Below are 15,401 nucleotides of genomic sequence, written 5' to 3' on the forward strand. Positions count from 1 at the left end.
TTATTATTATTATTATTATTATTATTATTATCCCCATTGTGAAATGAGGAAACCAGAGTTTAAGAAAGAGACAGACTTACTAGGGCCACTTGTGTGTGTGTGTGTGTGTGTGTGTGTGTAAAGAGTGAAGAATGGAAGAATGAAGAATGGACATATTCACATTCTCATATGAGATCCCTATGCTGTGTTGACTGCTATGCACAAGGTGACATGAGCAAGTTACCCTTGGTTACAGAGAAAGGCTATCTGAAGAAATAAAAGGTATACAAGGTACCTTCTAGGTCTTAGCACCAAGTAGTAACAACACACACACTATACAGTATCACCAGGTTGCCCTAAGTAAAGGCAAACCCAGAAGAGCTGGACCTCTGTTCTGTACTTCCAAGGTCTAGAACAGTATCTGACATATATCAAGTGCTAATAAATATGCTGAATGAGGGGCACCTGGATGGCTCAGTCAGTCAAGCATCCGACTCTTGATTTCAATTCAAGTCATGATCTCATGGTTTGTGGGTTCGAGCCCCACATCATGCTCTGTGCTGACAGCACACATAAACTTTAAAATAAATAAATAAATAAATAAATATGCTTAATGAATATGTAAGTCAATGTTCCATTCTCTCTTCTTCACATCTCTCCTGGCCCAACACACTGTGAACTTTGTATTTTCTCCTTTTCTCCTCCCCACTCTTGCCACTCTGCACATATGTAAAAATTGCCATTGCCCTATATTTCCATTATGAGATTTTTAAATACTTACCCAGGTATAATGAAAATTAAAAGAACATGAAATGTTTCCTCCTTAAATATCTACCAAGTGATTCTGTTTTTCTTCAACAAATAAAAAGGTCATATCTGAATTTGCTATGGAAAATTATAATTTTGCCTTAAATATACATTTAACTCTCAAACTGCTTTCTATCATAAACAATGTAATGTAAATGTCTATAAACCTACTAAGTTTCTATACATAAAGGAGTTCCAACATAAAGTTACCATATGACCCAATAATTCCATGCCTAAGGATATATCCAAGAGAATAAAAACATATGTCCACACAAAACAGGTACATGAATGCTTGTAGCATTATCAATAATAGCAATAATAATAAGGAAACACCAAAATGTCCTTCAACTAATAAATGGATAAACAAAATGTGCGGTATAATCATACAATTGAATATTTGGCAATAAAAAGGAATAAAGTACCAATACATACTAAAATATGAATGAGCCTTGAAAACATGCTAAGTGAAAGAAGCCAGTCATAAAAGGCCATAGATTGCATCATTCCATTTACATAAAAATGGTTCAGAAACAAAGTATATTAGTAACAATTGTCAGGAGCTAGGGAAGAGAGATAATGGGTTATGGGGTTTCTTTTAAGGCAATAAAACTATTCTAAAATTAGATACTGGTTCCAAAATATATAAAGAACTCATACAACTTAATAGCAAATAAACGATCTGATTAAAAAATGGGCAGAGGACCTGAATAGACATTTTTCCAAAGACATACAGGCAACAGACATTTGAAAAGGCATTCAACATCACTCATCATCAGGGAAATGCAAACCAAATCCACAATGAGGTGTCATCTCATACCTGTTAAAATGGCTATCATCAAAAAGATAAGAGATAACAAGTGTTGGTAAGGATGTGGAGAAAAGGGAACATTTCTACTCTGTTGGCAGGAATACAAATGGTGGAGTCACATGGAAATAGCATGGAGGTTTCTCAAAAAATTAAAAATAGAACTACCATATGATCCAAGAAACCCACTGCTGGGTGTATATCCAAAGAAAATTAAAACAGAATATTGAAGAGCTATCTGTACTAGCATGTCCACTGCAATATTATTCACAATAGTTAAGATATGGAAAAAAGTATCCACCAAAAGATAAATTAATAAAGAAGATGTATATATACAATGGAATATTATTCAGCCATGAGAAAAAAGGAAATCTTGCCATTTGTGACAACTTGGATGGACTGTGAGGGCATTATGCTAAGTAGAATAAGCTAGACAGAGAAGGACAAATACTGTATGGTATCACTTATATGTAGAAACAAAACAATAAAAATAAAAAAAAAATAAAGCAAACTCATAAAAAGAAAGAAGATTGGTAGCTTCCAGGGGCTAGGAGTTAGGAGAAATAGGAGGAGGTTGATGGTAAAGGATACAAATTTCCAGCTATAAGATGAATTAGAGACAAGGATCTAACTTAAAACATAGTAACTATAGTCAATAATACTGTATTATATAATTGAAATTTGCTAAGACAGTCGAACCTAAATGTTCTCACCAAAAAAAAGGATAACTATGTGAGTTGATGGATATGTTCATTAACTAGCTGGCAGGAGTCCATTCACAATGCACAGATAACAATCACCAATGTGCACATTTTAAGTATGTCACACCTTGGTTCCACATCGTTGTTCAGCCTCTTTCATCCCTCTCTTCAATGGGTGTCACAAAACATCACAGCCAGTCAGCTGTGAATATCCATAGAACTCTAATTTCCATCAGAGCAGTGTCAGGAACCAAGGAAAAAATGGGAAGAAAAGGACATGCACCAGAGTTTAAACCTGGCAAACCTGGAGGCTGTTATTCTCACTCACTCACTCACTGCTACTCCTTGTTCAGGATTAATAACAGTCTCTATTTTCTTTCTGTAACCCCAAAGAGGCTGGCTTTTTCCAGCTCTTCCTTCACTTTGCAAACTGTCCCTGAAGTGTAGGCTCCCCAGGGCAGAGTTCCCCTTAAACTCATAGATCCCTTAAGAAATTGTTTTTGTTGTTGTTTTAAATGATCTGTTTTGTCCTTGTGGTACCATCCAAATATCCTCTCCTGGCGATTCTGACACCAATTCAATAATACTGCCTTTCCTTAACCACCTAGCTAACAGGCTCAATTTAATTATCTCAGGGAGCCAACTGAATCTTCCTCTTCAATTCTTTTTTTTTTTAATTTTTTTAACGTTTATTTATTTTTGAGACAGAGAGAGACAGAGCATGAATGGGGGAGGGTCAGAGAGAGGGAGACACAGAATCCGAAACAGGCTCCAGGCTCTGAGCTGTCAGCACAGAGCCCGACGCGGGGCTCGAACCCACGGACCGCGAGATCATGACCTGAGCCGAAGTCGGCTGCTTTAACCGACTGAGCCACCCAGGCGCCCCTTCAATTCTTAATGAAATATCTTTTTTCCCCATAATTCTCTGTCCCCAAAACCTTCCAGCAATGTCCCACCAATCTCATCATTTTCTATTCTCACCAATAACCACTAGGATGATCTCACCTCAAATATAATTACATTTACAAAACATCTGTGTGGCATAAGAAACGCCCTGGAAAGTGCTTTTCTAAGCCACTAGCTGCCTTCCATAGAGAAACCAATGTGAAAAAAATATCTCTCATAGGCAGCTTGGCCTATTTTATTTTTTAAAATTGCCCAGCAATCTATTTCACTTCTGAGAAGTGCAAGTTGTGACAATCATTTAAATAACTTTTATAGACCACTGACCTGAGCCAACAGAAATAAAGCACCAGCAGATACCCATGAAGTCTCAACATCTATACTGCCTATTCATAATCCCTAAATGCCAACCTAATGCTTTCTTGGTTCCCAGACCATAGCAAATACTTGCTTAAAAGAAGAAAGGTAAACCAAAATCATGCCACATCTTATAATCATTTCCTAACAAATAGATTTAATTTGGGAGACAAATAAGCCCATGCTTTAACATTCAACTAAAGCATTTCCACTTTAAAAATCTCATTTCTACAGAATATGGTAATAATGTTGACAAGACCATTATGTGTTACATGTAGTCTTGAAAAAGAAACCAAAATTATTAGGATCACAATGATCCTGCCTAAAACAAATGAAAATAATGTTACATTTTTATATTATTATGCATTATTTCCATGGCCCACACAAAAATCCTAACAGGAAATATAGAGCAAACATTATTCCCATTTTTGATGAAAAAAATAGGTTCTGAGACAAGTAGCTTGTACCAATGCCACTACTTAGTAGCAGCACCAGGACTAGAATAAAGTTGTAATTCCTATTGCTGTCTGCTGTCCCTTGGATTATCCAGTCCCAAAAATCAGTACACCCAAGCTTGAGCAGTTATAAATAAAGCCTGTTGGAAAAAATATTAAAAAGCAAATTTGTGGTCCTCATTCCATGGCTCATTCATTCCAACAGATATTCAAAAACTTCCTCCATATTACTTACTCTTCTTAGTAAAATGAAATTGGTTGATGTTTAGCAACCACTGAGCATCCACAATGTGGTCACAGCTGACAGAATACCGATATCCTTGGCACCTAGAAGTTTGTATTTGAAAGAACAAGTAAAATGTAATAGAGACACACAGGGGGTATGCCATGTGACTGCACAGCCATGAACTGGAGTGACACATCTACAAGCCAAGGAACATCTTGTACTGGCAACACCCAAAGCTAGAGGAGGCAAGGAAAAATCATCCCCTAGAGCACAGCCCTGCTGACACCTTGATTTTGGACTTCTGGCCTCCAGAACTATGAGAGTATAAATGTCTATTGTTTTAAACTAAAAAAAAAAAAAAAAAAAAGTGTTATTTCCAAACATAGGCAGAGAAAATCTAATTTACGGTATCTGGGGGCACAAAATTACAGGACTAACTAAATGCCCTAATCTGGCAAGAGTGAAAAACTGGAGTTTAAAAACTGGAGAAGGAAACAGGAAGAGTTAGAAGGACTCAGATATTCCTTTATGAGATGACCAGGTGGATGAGGCTATAAATGAAGAAATGAGAACACAAAGAGAACAAGGTGGAGAGCAAGAAAGAAATTGTTTTGACACACCATTGAGTCTGAGGTCCCTGAAGTACATCCATGTGGTGATATGCTGGTAAAAATCAGGTCCAGAGCTCAGGAAAATGAGGTTAGGGCTAGAGCCCAGGAGGACATGTTAATCACTCAAGGAAAGCAAACAGTAAAAGGGCTAAGAAGGAATCTTTGTATACTATCAACATTTAAGAGAAGGATACAGGAAATAAACTAAAAAAGGAAGATGAATTCAGCAACATCACATACTAAGAAAAATGGTCCAGTAATGGAGCTGGGATCCAGAGGAAGTAATAATTAGTGATGTTAGAAAGGGTCACCTAAAGAAAACCAGGATTGACAAGCAGTCAACACAAGCCTTGAAAAGTCCCTCCCTATTACCGCCTATGTTGACATCATTTTTTCATAAGTACACAGCTTTTCCACATCTTCTGCAAATAGTACGGCCATAGAAAAGTCACCCCCTATTATCTCTTTTGTTGACAGTTTCTAATGAGAACTATCTTCCTCAAATTTTGCACAACCCAACTTTTACAACAGTTGGAAGGCTACCTTCTTATTCCTTTGATTCTCTAGTGTCACATAGTAACTTTTTCATACGAGATACACAAGGCCCAACACAAGTTACAAAACCATAATAAATTCTTTTCTCAACCAATTTTAAATTTGCTTCCCCTTGTTTACCTCTCTCACCACTACCACCACCCCACCGTCCCCTTTTTTGGGCCACATCATTCATTCAGACGTTGTGAGAAATAAGGAAATTAAATGAAAAAGAGAAAATTCTCACCAAGGCAAAGTAAAATCAATTTACACAGCTTCCATTTGGAAAGGGATAATATACATACTGAATACTCACTTCTATTAGCAGCTTATCACTTTCCTCCACACACAAACATATACCAGTTTTCTAAATTAAATCACCACTTTTACTGTATACTGAAGAGAAAACTGAAGCTGGGTCTTTCATCTGGATAAGCTCCAATTATGTGTTTACACACAAGGGAATACTATTTGGCATGACTTTCATAAACAAGCAGGCAGTATGGCTTTTTAGATTTGTGTGAGGAAACAAAGAAATTCCGCTACTGAGAAATCTGTCTGACTTCCAAATGAAAGGGGTCATAGTGTGTCTACCAACTTTTTCCCAGAGTAAAGCCAAGGTTCATGGAGAACTCTACTAATGTAGCAAGGTTATACATGTGCAGCATTTTTTCTGATTTTTTTTAAATACCACCTGACATTGAGAACCAATCCAGGATGCTTCCCCATCCTTCACAAAATATAAAGCATTGCCCATTGTAGCTAATATTCACCCACGTCAGATAAACCAACAACACACAAAATGTCATGTTTTGATATTTTTAAAATGCCATTAGGAACAGACCTTTATCATAGAATCTAAATATTGGAACTGAAAAGTCTTAATAATTAATATAAAATAATATGCAAAGATTTCATCAGTCTTATTTTTAGACTTTTCTCAACAGATTCCATAAAAAATTACAATTAAAAGAATTACTCTCAAATGGAAAATTAAAAGTCCTAGGAAAATTAGTACTTTATTTTTCTTTTATGCATGCATACCTCTGCAAGAAAGGAAAAATGCTGAAAAAAACTGGCAGATTATCAGCCACTATAAGCCACCTTACTATTCCACAATTTGTTTTTTCTGAAGCAAATCACAGTCCTCACTGAGAGATATACACGTGTGCTTTGTGGTAATGCTTTCTTCTGTGTTGCAATTGGATTCTTGGTAATAAAACAGAATACTGCAGATATGAACTATGACAAACTCTGATTAACCAAGTATCCCCATTAGATGTAATCTTACAGAGAAGGATCCACATTATCAGAAATATCCAGGCCAAAATTTAAATTCACCTGGCCAGGGGCGCCTGGGTGGCACAGTGGATTAAACGTCTGACTTTGGCTCAGGTCATGATCTCACAGTTAGTGAGTTTGAGCCCCACATCCAGCTCTGCTGTCAGCACAGAGCCTGCTTTGGATCCTCTCTCTTACTCTCCCTCTGCCCCTCCCCCACTCCCTCTCTGTCTCTATCTCAAAAATAAATAAACATATAAATAAATAAATTCACCTGGCCAAAGAAAAAACTATTAATATAATTATATTTGTAATGACTGTCCTGCTTTCATCCTGCCCCTTTTCCTTTGCTTTCAAGGGCTATTACGAGTAACAAATATGTAAATTTCTACACTTATACTAAGCCCAGCCATTACAACTCAGAGTATGGCAGCTGCAAAAGATGAAGCACAGATTCCATGCACTAGACAGCCAGGTTCTTAGCAAATGGTTTTAATTTTCAGGATGAAAGTCAGCAAGAAACAGGTAGCAAGTCCTCGGCTGATGAAGCCAAATCAACTGGGACACACTGTAAGGATTATTAGATCCTGGGCAGAGGTTCAGCAGGCTGGAGGAAAAAGGAAGGCTGGCCCAGCTGCCAGCTGAAACTGGTGGGTGGCAGGTGGAACTACAGAGAGGACGACACATGCTTAGAAGGCTGAAATGAGTAGAAATTACCATCCAGACAGCAGGGATGGCTGGGGCCAAAAGAGGTGGCAATCACAGCTCTGGCAAGAAACAATTTTCATGAAAGAGATTCAAGACAAAATAACCCCCTTTCCTCAACCCTTTACCTGTCCATAATAAATATTTCATTGTTGAATATTTAGCAAACATGGCTTAATGGTCTAAATTTTTTAATCTAATATTTCTCTTCATAAATCTGAATAAAATATCTGCCATTTTCTATGTATTCATTACTTAAAATTGCAGTCAGCCCAAAGCAATACTGAATGTAAGCTGCATTATTTTTTTATTTGAGTAATGCTAACATATCACAACCCAATAAACATTGTGCTTTTAAGTTAATAATTCAAAGGATGTTTGTTAAAGCAGCTTTTCAGTGACTTAACATTTTAGTGGTTACCTCAGCTTTCTTTTCTTTTTTTTTTTTTTTTTAATTTTTTTTTCAACGTTTTTTATTTATTTTTGGGACAGAGAGAGACAGAGCATGAACGGGGGAGGGGCAGAGAGAGAGAGGGAGACACAGAATCGGAAACAGGCTCCAGGCTCCGAGCCATCAGCCCAGAGCCTGACGCGGGGCTCGAACTCACGGACCGCGAGATCGTGACCTGGCTGAAGTCGGACGCTTAACCGACTGCGCCACCCAGGCGCCCCTCCTCAGCTTTCTATACTCTCGGGGTACCTTGATCATAACTGTCAGAGATGGCAGTGTAAAGGTGGTTACTGCTAAGCCATTCTCCCACTAACTCATCCTGTGGCCTCAAACAAGACAGCCCCTCAATTATTACCTGCTGAAAAAGGAAATCCAAGGGAAATAAAGACAATGTAAACGGGTACCCATTAAGTTCATGTTGAGCATCATAAGAGAAGTAAATGGAATTACTCAGCCAGCCCAAATTACTTCCACTTTGATAAGCACCTAGGCTGCCATTTAAATTCACACAAGTGTAACTGCTTTTACTTGCAACATCTCTGAAGCAGAACCTGAAAGCACCACATTCCTAATCTACCAGTTCTTAAAATTAATTACAGTTCATTTGAAAGATACAGTTACTTCTGATCATTTAACTCTAATTCTAATGGCTTAAGAACCAAATGAATGGTTGAAGTAATTACACATCCATACCTTTGGTTAGACTGCCCAGCTAAACAAGCAAAACAACCTTAGTGAAAGCCGCAGCAGTGAAGAAGCTCTTGCAGGGTAAACAAGAATCAGCAATGAGTTCCATTTATAAATGGAACCTAGGTACTAGGTACTAAATAAAACCTAGGTACAAGTTTAAATACAAAAAATGGCCAAACAATAGCAATTTTTACTAAAAGCTGAAGGATGACCAAATAAACAGCACATAACTATATAAAGTCTCAAACTTCTTAAACTTGTCTTTTTCCTTTTAACCCCTTCCCTGTGTCACCAAAAACTCTAGTAGTAAGGTGGGCCCAGAACATACACACAAAATAGTGAAGAAACAAGTGAAACCAGGCTAAGGTGAGTTTGAGACACACAACAAGCAGAAGGCAGGTATCCCTCACCCTTTTCACAGTCTCAAGGTAGCCTTTGCATCCCTGGTAAACAACTACTTAATCCCCAGATCACAAGTGTACCATAGCAGCATAATTCAAACTGGGGTCTGGGAACACAGAGGGCAATAAACACCAGAAATTGTGTGCTTCCCTCTTGCTCATGTCCTAATGTTTTCATTAACTGCATATTTTATATCTAAACTTAGGAGCAATCAACCTCTACCACTCAAATAGGTGCCCTTCTTATTTGTGTCATGCATCACGAGTGTCAGGCACTACTCCTTAGGAACAGAGGCAATAAGACCACTAAATAAATAGTTTGTGAAAGAGAGGAGGCCATCATCTGGGCAAGCAGTTTTAAGAACTGCAGTTTCAACTGGGAAAAGCAAAGAGAAAATGAATCGTCAACATACAAGACATTATCAGCAATTTTTATACAAGGGGAAATTTCACTTCAGTAAATCATCATCAACCATTAGATTAATTAAATGTAGTTGACAAGCTTTTATATTGGTTTCACATTATTTTATTTAATTCATAAATTGATTTGCTTTTAAGATTGTATGAATAAGCATTAGAATTAGTTTCGTGCTTATATATAACTACCATAATAAATAACTGACTCTAATATTAGAGTCCACTAACTTTTCTTCCCTCTAAAAGAAGCCTAGACATAGAAGTTTGAGAAACATCCAAAATGCAGAGAAGATACCTGGACAATTCCACCTTAAGGCAATGAAAGGAAGCACTGGTAATAAGTTTGTTTCTTAAATTGTTTGTTTTGATCCTTAAATTCCACATGAGTGAAATCATATATCTGTCTTTCTCTGATTTATTTCACTTTGCATTATATCCTCTAGCTCCAACCATGTTGTTGCAAATGGCAAGATTCCATTCTTTTTTGTGGCTTAGTAATATTCCATTATGTACACCACATTAAAGAGAGAGAGAGAGAGAAAAGAGAAACCAAGAAACAGACTCTTAACTAGAGAGAATAAACTGATGGTTACCAGAGGGGGGAAGGGGCATGTGTGAAACAAGTGATGGGGATTAAAGAGTACTCTTCTCACAATGAGCAGTGAGTAATGTATCGAATTGTTGAATCACTATATTGTACACCTGAAACTAACACTATACGTTAACTATACTGGAATCAAAATTAAAAACTGAAATAAAAAAAAGAGAGAGAGAAAGAAAAAATAAAGAAGGGAAGGCCCCAAGATACCACAGGGCAAGTGGAGGAAAGAATGTTCATATACTCCCCACCCAATAATTCAATTAAATGAATACAATTCTATTTCTGTGTATCCTTTTTTTCTTTTCTGTTTTTGGGAGGAGGGGAAGTCTATTCTTGCAAGGACAAAGCTCACATAAATATCTAAATTGATTTCACAACTCAAATTTTGAGGATGATACCTGTTAAAGGAACAAAGTTCATAGAATAACATTTGATGAAAAGGGTGGAGGATTTTGAGTCACAACATGAACTAAAACCCAATTCTCCAGTATCAAATATTCTCAAGTATTGCTCACCAAATGTCTATGACATATAACAAAACGAACAAATAATTCTAGTGGTAAGATATTTATAGATCTTCCTTCACTATATAGGAAAGGCAGGGCTCAGAGAGGTTAAGTTACTTGCCAATTACCACACAGCATTTGACAGCACCAGAATTTATTTTTTTCTTTTTTTTCTTTTTTTTAAGTTTATTTTGAGAGAGAGAGAAAGAGAGAGAGCACGCACAAGTGGGGGAGGGGTAGAGAGAGAGGGAGAGACAGAATCCCAAGCAGGCTCCACACCATCAGCACAGAGCCTGATGTGGGGCTCAAACCCACAAACCATGAGATCATGACCTGAGGCAAGATCAAGAGTCAGACACTTAACCAACTGTGTCACCCAGGCGCCCCTGACAGCACTAGAATTTAAATTCAGGTCTAGGTTAATCCACTTAATTAGCTGTCATCCATTTTCTTAAAGTAGATGTGAATATGAAAAGCAATAATTTTAAGAATGTTAAGTATCTTACTTATGTTATTTAAAACTGAAATCATGTAGTCAAGCAAGGTTTTCCTTTCTTTATAAGGACCCTTCCAAATACTCTACTAAAGAAACTATTAACCTTAAAAATAACACTGCCAGTTATTTTACCAGCGAAAATGGGTTTATTCTGAAGTAAGAGAAATGCAATCCTGGACAAGCAAGCTATCACAAAACCATAGGTAAATCTAGAAAACAGAGAAGAGGAATGTTATTTTATGGAGAAGTTGGAGAAGTTCTGAACCTCTGTTGTCTGTTGTCTATTGGAGAAAAGCACGAGTTCAGAGTGATGATGCTTTCTCATTGGATGAGTTGCAGGGATAGTAGATTTCTTGTAGGAAATGCAGTGTACATCTTTCCCTGTTGGGGTCTGTAACTGATGATTCTCTCCTGTTGAGATTCTTTTATTAGGGGTCTGTAACTGACAATACTCCTGTAATTGACATTGAATGGTACCTACCAGCCTCCCCTTCTAACATGCTTAGACTGCCTTTGTAGTTTCCCTTCATGTAATTCTCAAAAAAGGTACATCCTGAAGTAAAAATCAAAAAGCATATGAGACTCCTTACCTGGGGCAGCTGGGTGGCTCAGTCGGTTAAGCCTCCAACTTTGGCTTAGGTCATGATCTCTCAGTTCATGAGTTCAAGCCCCACGTTTGGCTCTGTGCTGATAGATCAGAACCTGGGGCCTGCTTTGGAATCTGTGTCTCCCTCTCTCTCTGCCGTTCCCCTGCTCACTCCCTGTCTGTCTCTCAAGAATAAATAAACATTTTTTTAATTAAAAAAAAAAAAAAGCATAAGTGACTCCTACTGAAACAGTTACATATGTATTAGCCAAAAGTCCATGCCAAAATTCTCACCAGAAAAGCTATGAACTAGGATAGAAATAATAGAAGATGCTTAGATGATGACTGTCAGCTCAGGAAGACTATATTAAGAAACCATTAATTATTAATGAAAATAACAGCAAAGTTCTAAAAATAAAACTGAAGTGGATAACGGATACACTTACTGAAACAGTAGGTACAGAGAATGGAAAGGCATAGTTAGGGAAGGTGAAGGCTTCCTAGAGCAGAAAAGAAAAACGGTCAGAAGGGACAGAACTGGGGAAAGGAGGGCTTCTTGGTGGATCTGGGATAGAACTATAAGCAGTCTTCAAAGTCCTGTAGGCACACTCTTACCCTAGCTGAGCAGCTTCGGAGAGCTGGCACTTAGCAGCTGCAGCCTAGCCTCACTGCATCCTTCCCAAGGGACAGAAGGTGGCTTGGTGGGAAAAAAGCAGTGCCATCATGTGACTTCAAGAGTTCCTCTGCTCCAAATCTCTATTTGGCAGCTGATGCTGGGAATTATTTCAACAAGGAATAAAATGTCTTCCTTCCATAATGATATAAATAACCAAATGTTAATTAAAATAATGTACTCTCGGGGCGCCTGGGTGGCGCAGTCGGTTAAGCGTCCGACTTCAGCCAGGTCACGATCTCGCGGTCCGTGAGTTCGAGCCCCGCCTCAGGCTCTGGGCTGATGGCTCGGGGCCTGGAGCCTGTTTCCGATTCTGTGTCTCCCTCTCTCTCTGCCCCTCCCCCGTTCATGCTCTGTCTCTCTCTGTCCCAAAAATAAATAAAATAAAATAAAATTAAATTAAATTAAATTAAATTAAATTAAAATAAAATAATGTACTCTCATCACAAACCTAAGAATTCTAGAATGACGGCAGGTTGTATATTTAAGCGCTTATGACCAAATGAACAAGACAGGTTCTGCATGTTCAAGGAGCTTACACTGTCATGATTTCCTCACTTATACATGGAAAAACCAACTTATTAAGGATAGGAATCACCTAATTTTTGCAAGACTAGATTAAAAAATCATAATAAAATACATACTATTACTAGCAAAATAACATGCATTTCAGAGTTTTTATCACAGCTATGGAAGTGTTTTCAATTTTTGAAACACTAAAATTGATCTCCCCAGCAAAATGAGGAGAAAATATCACTTGTAGACCACCTGGCAGCTCCAGCAAGAGTCAGCTTGGCACTTAGCACTCGGAAATGGGGAAACTCTTTTGGAAGAGGCTAAAATGCAAAGATGCTAGTCCTGAAACCTCAACCGGAGTTTGCAAACCAGAAGGAAGGTGAGTTCACATTTGTGTATGTACAGAATGGAAAGAACTGCATATAAGTTATTTTTTTCACAGATCAGTAAATACTGTTACCAGCAGCAGCCTCAAATTCAGAAATTAAATGAATGTGGGTATAAAACATATCCTCTTTACCCTAGTTAAGTAACACAAGTGATAAGTAAATGTTTTGGCATTTGGGATGGTTAAAAAGATTTGGGAGCACCCTTATTTCAAGATATTTTGCTAAGCTCTATTCTTACCATTAATACATGCTTCAAAATACAGCTCAGATGCTAATGTCTCAGTGTTGGGCACACACACATCCCCAACATGTTACTGACCTTTCACGATGATGGTTCCCCTACATTTGTCCTGGGGATTGCTAGATCTCCTAAAAGCTCTCCAACTTATGAAAATACCTCACTCACCCAGTCATCAGAGACCAGATAATTCAGGGCTTCATTTCAGTAGCTAAAACCTTCAGAAGCTTCCATTAAGATGCAAATACTTCCTGGGAAAGGTACAAGTTAAGCCTCATCAGTTACATCACTTCATTTTCTCTAAGAGAAACTGGAGTTAAAACTAAGACTGTCCTAGGTCTTAGTAACTGAAAGTGAAAAACCAGCAGATTCAGGAGGGAGTAAAGAAAATCGGCTGGGAAAAGGAAGTGGGGAAAAATCCCTAATGGCAGTTTTTACTTATATAATCATCAGAAATTCTGGTTGACCTTTAACCATCAACTCTCATCCCCAATGACTCGACCAACATCAGATTTACAATATAAACCAAAAATTAAGACGCAACAAAAAAACTAGTAGAGACTAAATCCACTGGTGCCAGGCTGTCTTCGATCATCTCCATCATCCTCCTAATGACAAAATTGTAAATGTCTATTTTTTTAAAAAGCCAATTCTGTGATTGATTGTGCCCAGTGAAGAGCCACTGATACACATAAGAAATCAGTAATTTTCTTTGAATATCACTAAACTACCTTCATTTTATCCTTAAGACAAACTCTTGAATCCCTCCTTCAGGACTTTTTAAAAAGTGTTCAAATCAGGCATAATAAAATTACAAACAAACAAAAAAGGACCAACAGCCTCCAACATTTTGGAGCGTTATACAAAAAGATAACTTTGAACAACTTTCCTCAAGATACACTCCTGTGTCCAGTGGAGGACTTCCCCTTCTCTGTAGACATTACTTAAGTAAAGAACACCTAAGAACAAACTTTGTTGGCCACCAGCAGGGGAGCTCTTCAGCTTTTGTCCTAAACCCATTCAAACAAAAGAAGCCCCGAGTCCTCCATCCCACCCCTCAAATCCGCACCCTGCGGGGACTCGCCACATCCCTGCGCGCCCTCCATCCGCCCCTGCCCCATCCACTTACTCCTCAGCGCCCCAATGAGCAGAGAGCCGTCCTTAATGAGCTCTTTAATGAACTTGTTGGTTCGCTCCAGCTCAATCTCGTGACACTGCAGGCGCTCCCTGAAATCTGGGCTGTCCAAGTAGGAATCGCTGAACTCCAGAGTAGGCAGCCCCATGGCACAGACGCTACCAGTGGCTGCCGGGGCACGTCCCGGCCGGCGGTGAGGGCGGGAACAGCCGGCGACCGCGGCCGGCGCTGAGGACGCACGATCGCGGGGAACAAGCCAAACACTAGGGGACCGCGCAGAGGAAATGGGCCCCGAGCGCCGCGCCGCCTTGCACCCGGCTCCCGGGGCGCGCGGACGCCTCCGGGCTCAGTCTTCTTCCCCTGCGGCGAGGAGTGTGCAGACTCTGGCGGTGGGCCGAGGCGCAGGTCCGCTCAAGTCGTTGTCATCAGAGCGCATCGTCGCTGCGAACAGCTAGGCGGCGGAGGCTCCGGGCCGCGGCCGGAGCAGGAAAGTTATCCCACGGCGAGCACACACTTCCGGCACCTCCACTCTCCTACTCTCTTGACAGTCGTTTGTGCTCTGAGCCACTCTGGACAGGCCAGGGAAGCCCTCCCCCTTGGCGGACGCAGGCTCAGAGAGCTTGCAAATCGGGCCTGGGCTGGGAGACCCTCCTCCAGCCGCCGCACTCCCACCCCGCGCCACCCCGCCTCTTCTCCCAGTCACCCTCGGCCGCCACCCACCCGCCCGCCCGCCCGCACTTGGCTCATGCGCTGCGCGCGGCTGCGGCGTAGTTGCGCTCACGCCTTCGCCAGGGGCGTCAGCTCTGTCTCCTCCCCGGCACCTGGAGCTGACTAGCTCATGGCAACACTTTGCGGTTCTCCACGCCCCAAAGGATCTCAAACTACCAACGTACCTCCCCTACCCGTCTTTCTCACCACCCGCACCCTAAAATTGCCTG

The 15,401-nt window shown here is 39.7% G+C and overlaps 1 protein-coding gene across 2 annotated transcripts in view; it reads right to left on the reverse strand.

Annotated features, from left to right (window-relative positions):
* The window catches only part of ARHGAP42 (Rho GTPase activating protein 42), a 312,428-nt gene extending 297,266 nt beyond the window's left edge, over positions 1 to 15,162 (reverse strand). For both annotated transcript variants that reach the window (XM_058687389.1, XM_058687388.1), the window contains exon 1: positions 14,458 to 15,162. In XM_058687389.1, coding sequence (XP_058543372.1) covers positions 14,458 to 14,611 — 154 coding nt within the window. In that variant the 5' untranslated portion in view covers positions 14,612 to 15,162. The remainder of the gene's footprint in view (positions 1 to 14,457) is intronic.
* Positions 15,163 to 15,401: the final 239 nt, after the last annotated feature.

This window comes from Neofelis nebulosa, chromosome 10 (genome assembly GCF_028018385.1).
Source record: "Neofelis nebulosa isolate mNeoNeb1 chromosome 10, mNeoNeb1.pri, whole genome shotgun sequence".
Taxonomy (NCBI): Eukaryota; Metazoa; Chordata; class Mammalia; order Carnivora; family Felidae; genus Neofelis; species Neofelis nebulosa.